This window comes from Prenolepis imparis, unplaced genomic scaffold (assembly GCF_030444845.1).
Source record: "Prenolepis imparis isolate NDT839.2.m4 unplaced genomic scaffold, iyPreImpa1.0 SCAF_14, whole genome shotgun sequence".
In the NCBI taxonomy this organism is placed as follows: domain Eukaryota; kingdom Metazoa; phylum Arthropoda; class Insecta; order Hymenoptera; family Formicidae; genus Prenolepis; species Prenolepis imparis.
Window position 1 is genome coordinate 3,223,630 of NW_028141172.1, and position 18,608 is coordinate 3,242,237.

General features: G+C 33.2%; 5 protein-coding genes and 1 long non-coding RNA gene across 14 annotated transcripts in view; 3 read left to right on the plus strand and 3 right to left on the minus strand.

The window, feature by feature from the left end:
* Nucleotides 1–108: 108 nt before the first annotated feature.
* Sod1 (superoxide dismutase 1) lies at nt 109–3,251 on the plus strand. The gene is made up of 4 exons (XM_083054324.1): nt 109–371; nt 733–829; nt 2,014–2,201; nt 2,841–3,251. The coding sequence occupies exons 1-4, from the start codon at nt 303–305 to the stop codon at nt 2,946–2,948; spliced, it is 462 nt and encodes a 153-aa protein (XP_082910450.1). The 5' UTR covers nt 109–302; the 3' UTR covers nt 2,949–3,251.
* Nucleotides 3,252–3,376: 125 nt separating this feature from the next.
* LOC145945357 (chitin synthase chs-2) lies at nt 3,377–12,373 on the plus strand. 4 transcript variants are annotated; one of them, XM_083054309.1, is made up of 19 exons: nt 3,377–3,645; nt 3,896–4,134; nt 4,673–4,963; nt 5,350–5,571; nt 5,688–5,984; nt 6,117–6,538; nt 6,612–6,879; nt 7,143–7,417; nt 7,575–7,785; nt 7,983–8,224; nt 8,326–8,518; nt 8,603–8,757; nt 8,871–9,170; nt 9,451–9,683; nt 9,920–10,310; nt 10,599–10,775; nt 11,114–11,275; nt 11,559–11,772; nt 12,063–12,373. In XM_083054309.1, exons 1-19 carry the CDS (start codon nt 3,551–3,553, stop codon nt 12,371–12,373), a joined length of 4,698 nt encoding a protein of 1,565 aa, XP_082910435.1. In that variant the 5' UTR covers nt 3,377–3,550. The 4 variants fall into 4 exon arrangements, with proteins under 4 accessions (XP_082910435.1, XP_082910436.1, XP_082910437.1 ...); XM_083054310.1 differs by lacking the exons at nt 3,377–3,645; nt 3,896–4,134; nt 4,673–4,963 and having other exon boundaries at nt 5,445–5,571; nt 5,717–5,984; XM_083054311.1 differs by lacking the exons at nt 3,377–3,645; nt 3,896–4,134; nt 4,673–4,963; nt 5,350–5,571 and having other exon boundaries at nt 5,863–5,984; nt 6,100–6,538.
* Nucleotides 6,328–8,982, minus strand: LOC145945363 (uncharacterized). The gene is made up of 5 exons (XR_014426838.1): nt 8,844–8,982; nt 8,312–8,738; nt 7,966–8,243; nt 7,120–7,829; nt 6,328–6,465 (listed from the first exon to the last, which is right to left on the minus strand). It is a non-coding gene; the product is annotated as an uncharacterized LOC145945363 (long non-coding RNA).
* On the minus strand, nt 11,131–15,379 carry LOC145945359 (BRCA1-associated protein). Of its 2 annotated transcripts, XM_083054317.1 has the most exons (7): nt 15,158–15,379; nt 14,549–14,846; nt 14,228–14,417; nt 13,738–14,056; nt 13,100–13,524; nt 12,586–12,974; nt 11,131–11,265 (listed from the first exon to the last, which is right to left on the minus strand). In XM_083054317.1, the coding sequence occupies exons 1-6, from the start codon at nt 15,240–15,242 to the stop codon at nt 12,591–12,593; spliced, it is 1,701 nt and encodes a 566-aa protein (XP_082910443.1). In that variant the 5' UTR covers nt 15,243–15,379; the 3' UTR covers nt 11,131–11,265; nt 12,586–12,590. The 2 variants fall into 2 exon arrangements, with proteins under 2 accessions (XP_082910443.1, XP_082910441.1); XM_083054315.1 differs by lacking the exon at nt 11,131–11,265 and having other exon boundaries at nt 12,368–12,974.
* An 83-nt stretch (nt 15,380–15,462) lies between these two features.
* Nucleotides 15,463–17,061, plus strand: LOC145945360 (uncharacterized). Its single transcript, XM_083054318.1, has 3 exons — nt 15,463–15,655; nt 15,861–16,329; nt 16,451–17,061. The coding sequence occupies exons 1-3, from the start codon at nt 15,625–15,627 to the stop codon at nt 16,968–16,970; spliced, it is 1,020 nt and encodes a 339-aa protein (XP_082910444.1). The 5' UTR covers nt 15,463–15,624; the 3' UTR covers nt 16,971–17,061.
* LOC145945361 (phosducin-like protein 1) overlaps nt 16,325–18,608 on the minus strand; it is an 80,409-nt gene continuing 78,125 nt past the window's right edge. For all 5 annotated transcript variants that reach the window (XM_083054321.1, XM_083054319.1, XM_083054320.1 and 2 more), the window contains 3 exons: nt 18,342–18,580; nt 17,719–18,133; nt 16,325–17,441 (listed from right to left, as the gene is read on the minus strand). In XM_083054321.1, coding sequence (XP_082910447.1) covers nt 17,209–17,441; nt 17,719–18,133; nt 18,342–18,545 — 852 coding nt within the window. In that variant the 5' untranslated portion in view covers nt 18,546–18,580 and the 3' untranslated portion in view covers nt 16,325–17,208. The remainder of the gene's footprint in view (nt 17,442–17,718; nt 18,134–18,341; nt 18,581–18,608) is intronic.

Consider the following 18,608-nt stretch of genomic DNA (forward strand, 5'->3'; position numbering starts at 1 on the left):
ATTATTATTGATTCTCTCTTTTTTCCACTTGACCTTCACAAGTAAAATTACGGAAGCCGCTCTGTTTATTGCTACGTCTATGAATCTTGTTCCATCGTATCAGCTCGTTATTGGCTATCTTATCGTTCGAAATTGCACCGACATAAATACATATCGTCTATGTCTATATATATATCGGCCTTTGATTAGTCGTGATTCAGCAGAGTTCAATTTTTTAATTTTTGCATAATCTGAGCTATCGCGCAGTCTATCGCGAACCATCCATCCGTCAAGTCTTCGACGATCGAAAGAATATTCACAAAATGACGACCAAGGCGGTCTGTGTCCTTCAGGGCGAGCCTGTTAAGGGAACTGTGCACTTTGAACAAGCGGTAAAAAAACTTTGTCGAATAAATCTTCGGACAAGTTTCCGAATCAATTTCGCTACGATTTTCCCCACGAATTATTTATTCGCACTTATTGCGTCTCAGATAAAAAAAAATAATGTATATTTTATGCACAATTTATGCAATAGTACTTTTTATATTAAAAATTTTTTCATACATAAATTGCGCCAAAATCATGAGAAATAGTTGATATTCTCTGATTTATAATTTTCGAAAATTTAATTTTTAGGTGATTCTTAACTGTTATCTCTCTCTCGTCTTCAATTTTTGTATAGACTAAAAAAATTAATTTTTTCCAATTATCTTTTTCTTTTCTGATGTGTAATAAACTTGATTTGCATTGCAGGATGGTTCAAGTACAGTGAAGGTGACTGGAGAAGTGTCTGGCTTGCAGAAGGGTTTACACGGCTTTCATGTTCATGAATTTGGCGATAACACTAATGGTATATTTTACATACAAAAATATTCAGATATGTTATTTGAATAATTTTGTATAATTCTCTTGCAAAATCAAAGAATAGAGTATTTTGTAATTTCTAAAAATATTACCAATTTATAATTTAAAATTATTGTGAGATTTTTAACTCTTTGCGCTTCAAATTCCAATCTTGTTAGTTTAGAGAATTTAGCATATTCTATTCTCCCAATATTAATTCGTTTGGCAATAAAATTCTATTTTTCTTTTTAAAGAAATGATATTTAGTTTTTGCAGATATTGTATAATATTTTGCAAAATACGAAACTTTATATATTTCAATGTATACTTTTTGCTTTATAAATTTGTAAGAATATGTGAAATGTATCGTAAGAGAAAAATTGGGAGGATATGATTCTGATTCTTATCTTTATTCTCAGTAAATTCTAGTATATTATTTCTTTTTTTAATAAAAATATAAGTATAGAATATATCAAACATAATGAATTTTTTTTGCAGTGATATACATTGGTGGAGTAAACTGTTATGTAACGTTACGTAAAAATTATGAAATGCAAAGGTTATCTTGTTTATACTCATAATTTCTTAATAACAGTTTATTTTAGAATTATGGATCTTATCATTTTAATCAAAGTTATGAAATCACATATTAATTGAGAAAAAATATATATGATATCAATATCTCTTTTTCTTTATTGATAATAGAGACAGAGGGTAGAGAATATATATGTATGATATCCAACATACAGTATTATACTGTAGCTTTTTAAAATTTTTTAATACATGTCAATTTAACTTTCTTCTATGCTTTATTTATTATAGATTATAACTTTAATATGAGATATATTGTTTATTCAGTATTAAATTAACTTTGTCAAATTGTACTTTATGCTAAATGAAGAATGTAACGATCATAGTTTTGAAGTTTAATTTAATAACATGTCTGTTCAATGATTTATTCAAATAATTAGTTTATTTCTACAGTTTAGAAAAAAATATTTTAATGTCTTTATTTTTTATAAGAATTATTATGTAATCTTTTTATTTCTTTTGAGGTAAGATTTGAAGCTGACAAATATACTTTATATTTATAAATATATTTAAAATACTTCATAAAATAAATATACTTTATAAATATATTTAAAATATACTTTGAAAATCAAGCTACAGTACGTACATGTTTTTGTCCAGGTTGTACGAGTGCAGGTGCTCATTTCAATCCATTGGGAAAAGAGCATGGCGGTCCGAACCACGCTGAACGCCACGTTGGAGATCTAGGAAACGTAAAGGCTGGTGCTGACGGTGTCGCGAAGGTCAACATCACTGACTCCCAGATTCAGCTTAGCGGTCCGCACAGTGTCATCGGACGAACTGTTGTGGTACGCGTTTTAATCTCGTCTCCTCGTCCTCCTGGTTGAGTCATTCTACATGTCATCCTCGTCTTTACATTGTTCTAGTTCTCATTTGTGAATGAAAATAATACACCAATCAAGCGTTATCATCTCACACTATAATCACTTACATAGATTAAATTAAAAACAGATAATTGCCATATTTAAATTTGTGCTAACAATAGATTAATCAAGCTTTATTATCTCACACTATAATCGCAAACTTGATAAAATTTAACATTAATAGTATTTGAAAGAATAAAGTGAATTCACTATTCCAACTATACTTTATTCTCAAGTATTATTAATGCTAAATTTCATTAATAGATTATTTGTATTTAACATATATAATATATATAATAGATATAATAGATATAATAGATATAATAGATTATTTGTATTTAACATATATAATATATATAATAGATTATTTGTATTTAACATATACATATAAGAAACGTAGAGTCATTATAGTAAGTGTTTAACATTGAAGTGTTTTGATGATTCATCAGAGATATTTGCGCAGTTATAACTCGGCTATAAGAATTAAAGGAAATTGTGCACTATTTTATTGTATAGCTAAGATATCCGTTTTTTCGCAAAATGTTTTTTTTATCCAATTTTCAGGTTCATGCTGATCCCGATGATTTGGGAGCGGGCGGCCACGAGCTTTCGAAAACAACTGGCAATGCTGGAGCTCGTCTCGCTTGCGGCGTCATCGGCCTCACGAAGTAAATGTGTCGAACATGATTTGTGCGAAAAAAGTTGATGGATAGAAGTCTCTATCCATTAGAGATATACTATATTTTCTTATCGTTCAGTTATGGTATATATTAGCCATAATTATGCATTAATGAGTTATTTTTCTTTCTTTTTTTTCGTTATATCAAACAATAGAAGTTATTCTTCAGTTCTTCCTAAAGATATGTAACTAACAAAGCGCCGAGCTTCAACTTATGCATGTTTGTTATATATTAAATAAGAAAATATACAATGTAGAACACATTCCTTCACAATATATTAATATTTATAAATATATATCTTTTTTTTATTGCTCTAGAAAATCATATGATGATATTCGGATTCGGCGCAATCATGTATCTATCGATATCATCTTCCATTCACTCACTCGCATATGCATCAAAGTGTGCTATCTTAAATGAAAATTTAGAAATAATGTTTTTATCCGGATTGACCCTAAATTACGAATCTTATCTGATCTTATCGTAACATCGATGATAATATTTTATCGATCGGTGACGCGATTTAGAAGTCGTGTCAGGAATACATATCAACTTCAGCGGTCTTCGCGATCGTAAGTCGCGAGATTTACAAATATGTCATCGATTAATCCAGAAAACGGGCCGAGAATCAGTATTTACGAGAATGAGAATTACGATGACAGCAGTTCAGAGGAAACTGAGGAAGAGGGGTATGTTTTTAGACATCTTCCATTTTCTGTTTGGACTATAATTAACGCGCATAGCTCTAATAATAATCTAGAAATTAGTCGAAAAGTGAATGGAACGACTCGAAAAAATATATTATTAACAATTTACTAATTTATTAATACACAATTATTTAAGAATGTAAGTATGATGAGTAAATTTTAAGTAGAGAAAAAATGAATAGATAATAGTTAGTGTCGAAAGTACAGGCTTTATAGATCTTAAGCTTTTCAGTTCGCAGAAGGATGTTCCACCATGGGACATGTTCAAAAGCTTCCCCTCTTATATAGAAAGTGGATCTGAGCAGAGTAATCGGTTTTTCGAGATTACCATTTATATCTTAAAAGTGTTAATTTATGGATTGCTATTTATCATCGTTTTATGCAGCGGTATCACGGCTAAAACTGCCGTCTTATTTGCAACCTCACAGTTACAGAAGGGTCGTCATTCGTTGCCCCATTGCGATAATTCAGGTAGAGTTTTAATCTACAATACAAAAAAAATCGAGATTTTAAAGTTCACAATTTTTAGCAATCTCTCTTAAAGTTTTTAATATATTACAAATAAAATTTCGTATTAAAATTATCAAGCATAAATTTTGAAATTTATTAATTTTTGTAGTTATACGAAATTTTTAAATTAGATATTTAAAAGACTATCAAAATTTTAATTAAAGAAAGCTAAATTAAGATTATATAAATAAATGAAAAAATATATTATGATGTGTAAACATAAAATTAATGATTTATTGAAAAATATAATTATAAAGAAGTTTAAATTAAATACTATTGCATAAAAATTTGGAAAAAATTAATAATTTTATTGTAATATTAATACTTATGCCGACATTATCGGGAATTATTTCTCTTATCGTTAATTTATCATATTGCTATACAGTCATTACATCATCATATTTTTTCTATTAATACACATTTTGAAATAAATTTATTTTTATCACATACGCACAATATATACATATATCTTGTTACGTAAAACTCCTGATTTTCTTAGAGGGAAAGGAATTTTTCGAACATACACAGGATGGCCGCATAAAATGGACTTGGTGTCTGATTTTTATGTTTCTCGTACCGGAATGCATCGGCGTATTAAACTCTTTAGGACATTACTTATTCAAAAGGAAACCGAGGATGCCGAAAAAACGAAATATCCTGTTCATGATCATGACAGATACTCTCCATACGATCGGTTTAGTCCTGTTAATTTTTGTCATCTTACCGGAAACCGGGGCGGTGCAAGGCGCCGCTATTTTTTGTTGTCTATGTTTTGTACCAGGATTGTTAAGTAAGTTTGTGATTATAGAGATAACAGAAAACTCGATTAATCTATTATTAGCACAAATTTAAACGTCACATAATTATTTGTTTTTTTTCAAATTAATTAAATTAATTAATTCTATTTTTTTAAATTAATTTATCTATATAAGTTTGTGATATAGGGTGAGATATAAAGCTTGATTAATCTATTATTAGTACAAATTTAAATAGTATATCAATTATTTGTTGTTTTCAAATTTAATTACTTAAATTAATTTACTTTAGCTTGATTTTTATGATGCTAAAAATATATAATCTTTTATAATCGTTGCTCGATTCAAAACATAATCAAGAATAGATTTACATCTTTATTCCCGCTAATTGAATTTGTATTATTAATAAAATATTCTACAGATTTACTCTCGCGAAATGAGGAGAATCGAAATTTATCGACGTGCCAATTAAGATTATTCAAAATTTTCGACGGTCTGGCCTTGTTGTCACAAATTAGCGGAATGTTCTTGTGGCCGCTGCAACATGACGTTAACAAAACATCGACTTGGATCTTTCCCGTCGCTCTTATATTGTGCTCGATTCGTTGGTGGAGCAACTTTGTATCCTTTCATAGCAATATTGGTATGTATACGAATTTTTTATATAGATGATAATTAGATTTTATAGGCTTCGGAACAGAGCAGAGAAAAATTGTATTACTTTAGTGAGAGATCAAATTGATACGCTGTATCTAATAGGTCTGGTACGATTCTTATATTCCGTGAAGCGGGATCTTCAGCCGGGTCAGTACATCGTGCAAGGATACGCGTCCCTTTGGAGGATGTTTGTTTTTATCATCGGTGCCTTCGTCGTCAACGTCTGCGAAGAGGTAGACATCGCGAGCTTCTTCTCACCGAGATTCATCAAAGAGTACAACATTAATCGAATTTCTCTTACAAACGTATCGAAAGATAACTTTTGGTCCGCAAACCGCTTTATGCCCCTCTGCATCTTTGCGATACAAGTCGTCTGCGCCATGACAATGTATCAATCTTGTAAGTTTACAGACAAATTTCTACGTGAAAAAAAAAAAATTATACAAATCCATACAACGCAAAAATTCGAAAAGTAACAGATTCACTTTGAAATTGGATATCTTTGAATTTTTAGAAGATAAATGATTTTAGGCAAATTCGCCTACAGGACTCATATGTATCAGTTTGGTTTCGCGTTCCCGACGAGTCTGGCTGGTCTAGGAACAGTATTACTGATCATGGGGCTTTGCGTCGCCAGGAACAACTGCGTCTTTCACGATTCGATCGCATTTACGGACTATCTCTTCTTCGGAGAGTCCTCGTTCGAAAATTGGAGCGCATTTTTCTCCGACTGGTACGTTTGGTGTTGGCTGATATGGTTGATGTCGCAGATATGGATCACGAGACACTTGTGGACCGCTCAGAACGAAAGACTGGCACTAGCAGAAAGGATCTTCTCCACCATCACTTACGACTCGCTCATGATTGACCAATGTTTAGCCTTGAACAGAAAAATACAGAATGACAGCGCTGATGAGGACGATGAGGAGGAAAGAAAAGATGCCGAAGTTCCAGTAAGGAATTGAACGATCTTTATCTATCTATCGCAATCGCATATTTATTATATAATCGATCTTGGAATTTCAGAATGACGATTTTAGGATAGAAGTGGATATCGGAATAGACATTGGAAGGTTCAAGCGGGATTTTGGCAGAGAGGATCTGAACACGTCGGTCGACAAACGCAAGGATCGCATCACGAAGATATATGCGTGCGCTACGATGTGGCACGAAGAGAAGAACGAGATGAATCATTTGGTAGGCAGCATCCTGCGATTGGACGAGGATCAGTGTGCGATGCGCGAAACGCAGAAACATTACAAGGTTCAGATCGAGAAATATTACGAATTGGAAAGTAAGTCGCGTTCATTACACGGAAAATTGCAATTAACATATGTATAATATAATGAATAACACAAAGCTCAAATTTTGTTTGAACGACAGAGACGAATCTGAAAATTCTGATCGAACCTATTTACATTTGATTTAACATTTTTTTTATATATTAAAAGAAATTAAAATTTACTTATTCACGATGTACAAGTTAATCTTTTCCTATTTTGCAAATATTGTTCTTTTTTTTACTAATACTTACATATTATTCTTTCGATACTGCAGCACATATTTTCTTTGACGATGCCTTTTGCTGCATGCACGGTTGTATTGGTTTGTGCAACCACGATGAAAACGAGACACAGGTCAATCAATATGTGATAACGCTGGTGGAAACGGTCCAAAGTAACGTGGAAAATTTGCGAATGACCTATACACCGCCTATTAAATATCCGACGCCTTATGGGGGTCGTCTTGTATGGACGTTACCTGCAAAAACTCAGCTGATAGTTCATCTGAAGGATAATAATAAGATCAGACACAGGAAACGTTGGAGCCAGGTATTCGAGCATAAAAATAAATATATGTATATATCGAAAAAGGTATCACAGAAGAAGCAAAAGTAGAGTTTTTTTTCTTAAAGAAAAATTAAAAATTCAAGTAATATTTCAAAAAATTTACGTGCGACTCAAGGGATGTCTTGTATAACTTTTCAAGGTGATGTACATGTATTATCTTTTGGGCTACCGTCTGGTGGGTCTATCGATCGACATGGATCGTAAAGAGACCATTGCTGAGAATACGTACATTCTCACCTTGGATGGAGACATCGACTTCCGACCTGTCGCTGTCAAGATTCTGGTGGATCTGATGAAAAAGGATAGGGATCTTGGTGCCGCATGCGGTCGAATTCATCCGGTCGGAGAAGGTATGTGTAGAGAAAAGAATGGAACCCTCCAATTAATGTCTAATCTAGAACGAGACAAAAAAATAAGAAGGTGAGATAAATGAAATATTTAATCTAGGGTGATAAAAGCTCTTTTCAAGCGGTTTTTTTTCATATGAAATTTCTAATCTAGCAGCAAAAAGCTTCAGACTTGAGTTTCACCTGAGTTTTCTATGCAGGTCCAGTAGTTTGGTTCCAAAAGTTCGAATACGCTATCGGTCACTGGCTGCAGAAATCCACAGAACACACGATCGGTTGCGTCCTGTGCAGCCCAGGTTGTTTCTCCCTCTTTCGAGCGAAAGCCTTGATGTACGTGATGGCGAAATACGCCACCAAGTCTACCGAAGCCAGACATTATATTCAGTACGATCAAGGCGAGGACCGATGGCTCTGTACGTTGCTTCTTCAAATGGGTTTCCGAGTAAGTTGTTTCAAATAAACTGAAAAAAAAATTTACCAGTTACCAGGGTGCTAACGATATGATATACTATTTAAAGAATCGATCTACTTCTCTTCTATTAGGTCGAATACTCGGCGGCGAGCGACGCTTACACTCACGCACCGGAATTCTTCAAGGACTTGTTCATACAACGTCGTAGATGGATTCCCTCCACTGTCGCGAATATATTTGACTTATTGATGACCGCCAAAGTGACGAGAGAGGTGAACAATGATATCTCGTGGCTGTACATCGCTTATCAATGGATCCTGATGGGTGCGTCTTCAATGTGCCTTACAACAGCATATAACATTAATTATATCTTTTTTGAAATTAGATATTAAATTGATCGTTTTTAAGGGAGTACAATCTTGGGACCGGGTACAATATTTCTGATGCTGGTCGGTGCATTTGTTGCCGCGTTTCATATCGATAACTGGACCAGTTTCTGGTACAATCTGATCCCAATCAGCGTGTTCATTGGAGTCTGCTTCACCTGCAAGGAACGCATTCAGGTATACGATTCGAATAATATTTTATCTCTAGAAAAATATCCAAGATATTTGAAAAGAGACATTTGTATTGTACAATTGTTAAGTACCTGTTAATGAAACATGGTTCTACGCAGTTATTGGTAGCCGAGATCATCAGTGCTATGTACGGGCTGGTGATGGTGATCGTCCTGGTGGGAATTATGCTACAAATCGCCGACGATGGATGGTTAGCACCCAGCAGCCTTCTCTTCTTCATTGTTGCGTGTCAAATGACGATAGCTGGTTTGTTACATCCCCAGGAAGCCCTCTGTCTGTTGTGCGGTATTATCTATTACATCACGGTACCATCCATGTACATGTTGCTGACCATCTTCTCCGTCTTCAACGTACATAATGTCACGTGGGGTACGCGAGATTCGAAGAAGGCGAGTGTCGTAAGTGTCTGCTGTTTGTCGGAGATGAAAATCGTAAATATATCACGAAAAAACAGAGTTACAGAACTACTTCTTCAAGATATATCACTTGCTCTCTTCTTTTCTCGTCTAAATTAATCGATATTCTTTTGCAAATTTCTCTTGAAGAATTTAATCCTGCCGAGTTTCTTTCCATGCTATAAAAATACTCTCTTCATAGACTTTTCGATAAAAAGACTGTTCTGAAAAATAATCATATCAATTAAATAATCATATGTTACAATAACGAAAAAAAATGAAGAAGCCTCAAGATGAGCCGAAATCTACGGCAATTGCCAATTTATCCGAGTTCATGAGAGGAATAGGGAACCAACAAGATAAGAATCAAAAAGGTTCATTCGAATTTTCCTTGGGGGATCTTTTTAAATGCGTTTGCTGCATACATTCGGGAATAAGTTATGAAGAGAAGCGGTTGAGCGAGATCAACGAGACCTTACAACAAATAAACAAACATCAGAATATGATATTAGACAGGTGTGGAATTGTTTTACTTACAATTATTAAGAAACTCTCATCAGTCTATAATTATTTTTATATTACAAGATGTAAATGGAATCAGAGATGTTTTTTATATCTTCATTAATATATTATAATTTTAATTAATATTAAAATTTTATTTATCACTGAGAGATTTGAATTGTCTAAATTGATTTACTGATCTTATAAGACTTGTACTATATAGTGCAGACTTAATTATTGATAAATTACAGACTACATACAACAAACATGGAGGCAAATAATGTTGCTCAGCCATCTTCCAACGCTAATATATACACCAGACAATATTTTCCAATGGAAGAGATAATGGAAGAGGAAGTCGGACACGAAGAAGTCGAGCTACAACATATGAGCGAAAAGGGCGATGAGAACGAGATCTACAAGGACGTTGACGATGTTGACGACGAAAGCGATGCTCTGACGCAGGTGTCAGGAATTTCTAGCCAGGATCGTTCTTCTAGCTTCCTCATTAGTCCTTATTGGCTCCAGGACGAAAGAATGCGAAAGGGCGAGGTGGATTTTCTATCGCATTCCGAGGAAGAATTCTGGAAAACATTGATTGCAAGATATTTGCGACCCATTGAAGTCGACGAAGAAAGTCAGGTAGAAGTTCGATCTATTTTTATCTCTGTAAAAAAAGAATTAGTGAAAATAATTATAATTTATATATATATATATATATATATATATATATATATATATGTACTACAAGGACATAACTGTAATCTGAAGATTGTATTTAAGATGTACTAAAGAGATATTTATAGCATATACAGCAAAAAAGAGTAGCTATCTTTCTAGTATATATGTTATAAAATGATGCTGAAATGCTAACTAAGCTATTTATTTGCTGTTTTATTATGTCTTACTTTTTAACTAAATTTTTTTTAGACTAAAATAACTCAGGAACTGATGAGCTGTCGTGATGCATATCTATCAAAGTTCTTCATGATAAACGCTCTGTTCGTGCTGATAGTGTTTCTTATGCAATTGAATAAAGATATATTGCATTTGCAATGGCCACTGGGGATGAAGTACAATATTACATACGTTGCGGAGAGAAATGAGGTAAATATTTTGATAATAATCAACATATTATTATCAGTTTTCATTAACAACAATGTCACGTATTTCTTATATCTAAGAATATCACACAAGAATCTTAATTTAACGTATATTATATATACGATATTAATCCTAATTATATATAACAATTAAGATTATAGAGCTTAGTGCAAAAGTACAATAACTTGTAAGATCCGCTTCAAATGTAATAATCAAAGATGGAACTTACAAATTGTGTACTTTTTCCTTTCTTGCATTAACTCTTTACTTAATTGTAGAATTTAAACTAATTAATTCCTAATTACTACGTGTCTTATTACATGTATTTTAATTTTTTATAGGTGCGCTTGACAAAAGAATATTTAAGACTCGAGCCGATCGGATGCCTATTTATTGCCGCATTCATCAGCATATTAGGCATCCAGTTTTTCGCTATGATAGTTCACCGATTCGGCACATTTACTCACGTGCTCGCTAATACGAAGCTTCATTTCTGCAAAAAGGTAATGTAATTTTTAAAAAATAGCTTATCTGTAAAAAATATTTCTTTTATTTTCTTTAAGATATATTTTGAAAAAATTGAATAAATTTTTGTGATTTTTTTTTTAACGAGTCTATTAAAGAAATTTTCAGAAATACAAAATAGATTTATTTTAAGAGAGAGATGAGGAAATACACAAAATTTAATTTAAATAGGAAATTTTTTTCTCTTCTTACAAAAATAGTATAGTAATTTTCTTTTACTCTCTCTCTTTTATGTAACTTCTCTTTGTTTTATCTTTTCAGAAAACTTCTTCGGATTTAGCTGATAAAATAGCAGAAGGACTTCAACGCATGGCGCAGGAGGATCTGCTTTATGAACACAGGCGAAGTACCATGACGTCTCCCGGTAGACGAAGAACCATACAAGAGTTGACAGAAAATTCGCAAGGGCCGTCGAGGATGATGGGAAACTATGAAAGGCTGTTTCGACGAAAGCTTCATGATCCGAATGCATCAGGTATAGTTTCTTCTAAGATTCTTATTTTTTTTAAATTAAAGAACATAAGCGTTTTCACAAGCGCAAAGACAAATGCAAAGTTACCAAAGTTGGTAAAAGAGAAGAAAATTTCGAAGAAAACGAAAAATCGAAAAATTTAATATTATTTCATTACCTTATACCTTATATGTACAGTACATATGTACACATACTCATACATTGCTATGTTAATGCAATGTCGTTAATTTTCGTCACATTTATAAGTTACTTTTATAAGTTATTTTTTGCTGAGAACTTTGTTTATTTCGCAGGTTTAACGCAACACATGTCCACACGAATGTCACAAAGAGCACTTAGCGCCTTAGAACGGAGACGATCAACCATTTTAGAAGAGAGGAGAAGGTCACGCACTCATAAACCATATGGTATTTATGATGATGCTGATAATTTAAGGCTTTCGAACAATCAGACTTTTCAACTGCGACCAAGACAATCGAATTCCAGTCAATTTCAATGTGACAATCAGGCTTTTCAACTGCGACCAAGACAATCGAATTCCAGTCAATTTCAATATGATAATCCGGGATTTAAACAGGACGAGAATATATGCGATAAGAACTGATAAGAACTGATTTAGTTTAGTGATATATAGTGTAGACAGTTTGTAATTTCTCATAGTTTGATAACTTAAAATTCGCTTTATAAAATTTTGTAATAATTGACATTCACAAAAATATTTTCTCTTGAAGATCAATAAAGAAGTCACCGAAACGCAATAGATTAGATTCTAAACAGATCAAGGAATATAAAATTTAAACCTTCAACAATCCTCACCGATGTTAATGCCTCTTGTGACCTTTGTGCCCTCGAGATCCTGACGATTTGCCATTCTTGGAACTCGGAGGAATTACAATACGACCGGAGGCAATTTCGTCTCGATCGGCGGACTCCTCGATCTGTTTTTGAGCATCGAGGAAAAACATGAGATCTCGGATTTGTTCCTTCAAATCAGTGAGCTCGTCTTCTTTAGTCTTCTTTAGTTCAGACAATTCATCCTGTAACTTCTTGTATTTCGTTTGCCACACAGTCTGATTCAGTTGCAGGGCTTTTCTCAGATCTTTTTCTTCCGTTAATTCCGCCTGCACTTGCGCCAGCTTGTTAGTGGAATGCTGCAAGCGCTTTTCCAGGGTCTGCTTGTCGCGATTAAGCGTCGCAAATTGTTTCTGTTAAAATATAAAGACATTTTCTTGGTGTAATTAAACTAACAAACAACAGATAAGGAAAAAGAAAAAAAAAAAAAAGGATATGATATATTTGTTTCATCATCGATTTGAGACTGATTATCTACCTTGAACTGCGAGTTTTCCTCGAGCACTTCTCCCAATTTATCCCTCAGCTCGCTAATATCCGCCATGGAACGTTGCTCCGAACGACTTAGTCTCTCTTCAAAGTACTGCCGTTGTGTTTCCAACTGCGATGTTAGTAAATATGTAAACTCCAGCTGCACAGAGTCAACCTTCTCCTCCACGGCGGCGCCCTCGCTCTTGGCTACGGACTGACCACCTTCTACCATTTTACCGTCCTTGTCCTGCAGCAGTCGATGCACAAAATTGTCACCTACGTAATCCCAGACACGATTGTTACCCAGCTGCATCGCGTAGCAATGGTGCGTCTCCTGGTAATGTTCGAACGCGTGACCCTGGTGGTAACGCGAGCAGCCCACGTGGCCGCAGATCAAACAAATCCACAATGCGTCAGTGCTGGTATCTGCAACTAAAGAAAGAAGAATTCATGTAAAGCGCAGCTCTAACAAGTTTCGATTTCGATAGACAATTTAAATACTCGAAGAATTGCAAAGAGTGTTAAAAGAAATATCAAATCACTTTGACTTTTTAAAGAATTTTAAAGAATTATATGTCTTATCACAAGTCTCTTGAGAGATTCGAGCTTCAAACAACTCGAAGCAATTAGACGAATCCTGCTTACCACATTCCATGCAACGACTATCGGCTAATGGCTCGGGTGTTTGTGCGTATCGGCAAATCGGACAGGACGTATCGCCCCACTTTACGAGGCAGCTGGAGTGGAAGGTATGATTGCACAATATTGTCAAAATTCCGTCCACGCTCTCGTCCATCCTTTCCAGACAGACCGGACACGATGGTAATTCCGTGTGTCCACTCAGAGGCATTCCGTTATCTCCTACTTCGACTCTGGATACAAATACCATGTGACAAACCACATCTGGTTCCAGAGAATTATATGGTGCGCCATTGAAGGTTTCGTAGAACTCGCTCGCTGCGCTCTAAAATGCAAATAGACTTATATTTATCTCTAATTAATTTTTCAATTATTATATATTCAATTATTTTCATATAATTTCTCTCGAATATTTTAATTTAACGCTAGTTTAATTTCGTACATGAAGTCAGTGAGTTTTCTGAAACGTCAAGGTATTAAATTTTTATTTACTCACTGATGATCTGAAGGTAATCAGAGCCATGTACAGATTGGGACTGCCGTCTCTGAGAATTCTAAAGTGTTGTATGTTCTGATGGCAAGCTGCTGTGAATGTTAGGAGATCGTGGCAAGTCATTGTCGCTGGTACTGATAGAATACAGATGGTGTGACTGCGATCCGCAGCGCAGTGCATCTCAGTCAACTCACTATAATCAAATAACAAAAAAGAGAAATTAAACAAAAGAATTAACACCACCAGTTTTTAATATAATTGTTAATTATACATAAATCAATATATAATTAAATGATTTAGTAGAATAAAAAAAGAATGACTTACTCCTCCTTATAGAGATGAAGGATGCCCTTTGTAATTTCGACAAAGGGATTTCCAGAGATAAAACTTATTTGATCCGGCGAGGTGTTGGAAGCAGCACCGCTGATTTCTCCCGAACCAGCAGTGTGATTAGAATTTCCAAAGGATGTCTCTTCAGAATTGGACCTCGAGGATGAATGCGACTTGCTTGTGCTTTGACTTGACAACAACCGGGACGGATTTTCTGTCACATTTGTGTAAGTTGCCACAGAGATGTCTCTCGTTTCTCTGCAACCTCTCATTTTCCTCGCAGCCATGATACCTATAATAAAATAATTACAAGACGTTATCCGATTGATGATCTATTTAAAAAGATAATTGAAGATACCCAAAATACAATTTTGTGAAACGATTAATTCGTTTAATAAAACACTCATCTGTATTTATAATTGTTAGTCGGCTCTGTATTAATTACTTGCTTAATAGAATATCAATAAAGCGATTTAATTTTCGCATAAGAGAATATCTTGCAATATGGAAAAATACATATATATATACATATGAAATATATAATAAAATATATCGGAAGCTACTTGTCGATAAATTTTTGTGAATCGTGCAACGGACACTCACGCTCGCTAGTAGTCTCTTCCGATTCTGGATCACAAATCTCGATGCGAATAACGCACAAGGACACCAGGACAGCGGACGAATTCATGCCACATAATTGAATTATGACATATTATACTAAACATTTCCCATTCCTTGTCTCGTTCCTTCAAGTATCGCCATACTAGCTCGTCGTCGATCTGTTACAAATATTTTGTAACACACACATACACATGACATATGACACATATAACAGCTCAAAACAGCTGATTTTTAACGCGTCATCGATGGAGATTGCGCAGAAAGTCTGATTTTTGTCCTCTGTGATCTCGTGTTTATTTTGAATTTTTGTAACGGTGTAATGAAAGATTAATTAACAAAAAATAGTATTATATATATCCTGAAAAGAACACATTTTTATAAAGAAAATAAAGGATTGTCTCTCGGTTTCTACGAAAATAGTGAATTCTTTATAAATAAAGACAAGAATCATGAGTAATTTCAGTGATCGTCAAATATTGGGTAAGTAATGTATTTTAACTTGTAAAATTATTAGACAAAATAATAAAACATTTATTTAAAAACGTTTTTATATATTTATATATGTATAGCTTTTTAATTGCAATAATAAATATTATAGATAGAAATATTTTTTTAATAATATAATAGAATAATATTATAAATATTATCTTGCAGATCCTTACAGATATAATTTTTGTTCTTACAGATATTTCCAATATTTCAACGATCTCTCATTCTAGCAATAGATTCATTGGCAGAGTGGATTCGTCGCAGTGCTTGTTAGATAATGATTCTAGCATTATAAAAAGTAATAATGATAAGCCCCAAGAAACAGATGCAATTGAGAAAGCAATGAAGTCTTTTTCGTTGTGCGAGAAAAATATAAATGAGCACAGGAAAGCCAATATTGTTTATCAATGCATGAAGGAAGCATCATTGAACCACAAAGACGTTCTATCTAAGAGTACAGCAAAAAAATTACAAGTATTGCTTTTAAATCATGAACTTGACAAGTATATGCACCTTCCTTCATCAATAAAGCATATGCAAGACGAGCTGAATCTTTTGGGAATTATTGATTTACCATCAGCTGATTTGAATCCCGATGAAAAATTGGAGATAAAATGCTGTGTCGAGATAATGCTTCGAGAAAAAATATACAATATGATATTAAGGTATAAATATGTGTTATAATTAGACAATAATTTCATCAACTTAATACATACATCAATATTTATAATATCTAGTAATACATGTAACTTTAATAATAAGTTTCTGTTTATTTCTACATTATAGATATGAAGAATTAGGAGGAGATGTCAAAAAAGTATTGAAGAGCAATGAATGTAACGCGAACAGCCAATTCCTGGAATGTTATGACGTACAAGCAGTACAATGGAAGGATAAAGTCGAGGAATTAATTTTGCAGTGCAAAAGCGATTGTCTGAAATATACAAAATTAAGCGATAGATGGAACAAGCTGAAGTATGAGGATATGAGCCAAGCATATTTGGAGAAGGCAGGGCATTTGCTGCTGCAGGCGCAAATTGCCGAGTTACAAGCAAAACTAACAAAGCTTTCGTGCACAATTAAAATGTTCAAGGAGACTCCGACAACAATCGACGCTTTCAAAGTGCTAAATCAATCAATTGAAGAGAAATTGAAGGCAGTTCAAGATGAAATCCGTAAAAAAGAAGATTTAAAGAAACTTTATGATAATTTGAAAAACACAGAATACGATGAGATATTGGAAAATTACTTACAGCTTTGTAATGCAATAAAGAAAAAGAAACATATCTTAGAGTTAGTTAGTTAGTTAAGTTAAAATAATTTTCTAAATATAAAATTGGAGAACATTTTTTTATAAAATTAAAAAATATTAAAAAATAAATATTTTTCTGCGTTTATATCTTGTAATCTTTATTACTTATATTTGATGCATCTTCGATAAATATCCTATACTGTGTAGTTTTTAATTAATAAGTTACTGCGCACGTTTTATTGAAAAATCGCGATAAATTATGTTAAAAAAATGATAATATTAAATTTTCTTTTCACTTGTTATCAGAAGTCTTATTTTCGTTCTTCGAAATGATAAGAGGTACACAATTTTTGTCGGGAAGCATTCCATGTTCAATGAGAAACATCTCTACATCCGATGAGTAAAAGTCCATTCCCAGATGATCTGTTATATGTACAAAATTTCCTATAACTTGTCCTTTTTTATATATTAATAATGCTGGTATGCCAAATTTCTTGAATTGCTTGCTGAGGCCTGCAATTGACCCTAAAAGAGCAAAATTTTAAGTAATAAATATATTATATATATAATATATATCATTTGTTACAATTTAATTCATATAAATATTAAGATAAATTTTTTTTTAAAATTCTCTGATAAAATTTAGTATGAAAAATTTTAATTAACTTTCCACATTAAAGCTGACAAATGAAAACAAGATTTTATTGTTGATTTAAAGTTTTAAAACTTGATGGTAAAAGCATTTGAGTTAAATGATAGATAATGAAAACATATCGATAATAACAATCTTAAAATTACAAACCTAGAATTTTACAAAATTTCACATGAGGATATTCTTCAGCAAGAGATATCAAGCATCCGTTCATAGCTTCACAGCCAGGTACATTGTCTTCATAAATATGAACAATAATAGTCACTGATTTGTCTTCTTCATCAATGGCTTGCAAGAACTGATCTGTGCTCTCTAAATCAAAAACTTTTCCAAAGTAAAGTTTCTCTGTTTTTGCAAGCATCTCTTTCATTCTCTGTTTTTGATACTCTAATAGGAATTCATCAGCCAATAAATTTGCCAGATCTGGATCTGTTTCATTTAGCTTTTCCTTTTCCTCGTCCAAAGCGCTGCGGCATGTTAAACTCAGTTTTTTAATTAACTGCAACTTTTCTTTCTCTTGTAATTCTCGCTTTTCCGCTTCTAGTTGCTTATACCTTTGCCAATCCTATTAAGAATACATTTCAAATTACTAATTATTAATTATAACAGTTATATCTTCTGAATTCAATATATAAATATTGTACATAAAAATTTAACAATAAAATTCAAATATAATTATCTAGATTTTAGTGTCATTTCTACAATTAAGGTGCTATTATAATACCAAAAGCATAATTCATAACAAATTATAATTAGTATAGATTACTTCATACCCTTATGACACCTTTAGGTCCTGTATTATTGGAAACCCCATCCCATTCTGCAGGCGCAGCATATTGCGCAGTATCCTCACTGCATTTTACACCATTATAGTCTTCCTTATCAGAATCTTCAGAATCATTTTCCTCATCCTCGCTCGAACTGCTGCAGTAGTAGTGCAATTTCTCTCCCAAAATTTTATCCTCCAATGTTGACATAATCTCAAAGTTATATATAACAATGGATTATATACCTGTTGATAAAAAAATAATAAAAATCTA

Excerpts from the sequence above, each read along its gene's own strand:
- LOC145945360 (XM_083054318.1), top strand. The coding sequence starts at position 15,625 with ATGAGTAATTTCAGTGATCGTCAAATATTGG. Across the intron at positions 15,656-15,860 it reads CAGTGATCGTCAAATATTGG|ATATTTCCAATATTTCAACG; the intron begins GTAAGTAATGTA and ends TTGTTCTTACAG. Across the intron at positions 16,330-16,450 it reads ATATACAATATGATATTAAG|ATATGAAGAATTAGGAGGAG; the intron begins GTATAAATATGT and ends TCTACATTATAG.
- LOC145945357 (XM_083054309.1), top strand. The coding sequence starts at position 3,551 with ATGTCATCGATTAATCCAGAAAACGGGCCGAGAATCAGTATTTACGAG. Across the intron at positions 8,225-8,325 it reads TTCTTCAAATGGGTTTCCGA|GTCGAATACTCGGCGGCGAG; the intron begins GTAAGTTGTTTC and ends CTCTTCTATTAG. Across the intron at positions 8,758-8,870 it reads CCTGCAAGGAACGCATTCAG|TTATTGGTAGCCGAGATCAT; the intron begins GTATACGATTCG and ends GGTTCTACGCAG.
- Sod1 (XM_083054324.1), top strand. The coding sequence starts at position 303 with ATGACGACCAAGGCGGTCTGTGTCCTTCAGGGCGAGCCTGTTAAGGGA. Across the intron at positions 372-732 it reads CTGTGCACTTTGAACAAGCG|GATGGTTCAAGTACAGTGAA; the intron begins GTAAAAAAACTT and ends TTTGCATTGCAG. Across the intron at positions 2,202-2,840 it reads TCATCGGACGAACTGTTGTG|GTTCATGCTGATCCCGATGA; the intron begins GTACGCGTTTTA and ends TCCAATTTTCAG.
- LOC145945359 (XM_083054317.1), bottom strand. The coding sequence starts at position 15,242 with ATGAATTCGTCCGCTGTCCTGGTGTCCTTGTGCGTTATTCGCATCGAG. Across the intron at positions 14,847-15,157 it reads GGAAGAGACTACTAGCGAGC|GTATCATGGCTGCGAGGAAA; the intron begins GTGAGTGTCCGT and ends ATTTTATTATAG. Across the intron at positions 14,057-14,227 it reads TGATTACCTTCAGATCATCA|AGCGCAGCGAGCGAGTTCTA; the intron begins GTGAGTAAATAA and ends TTTGCATTTTAG.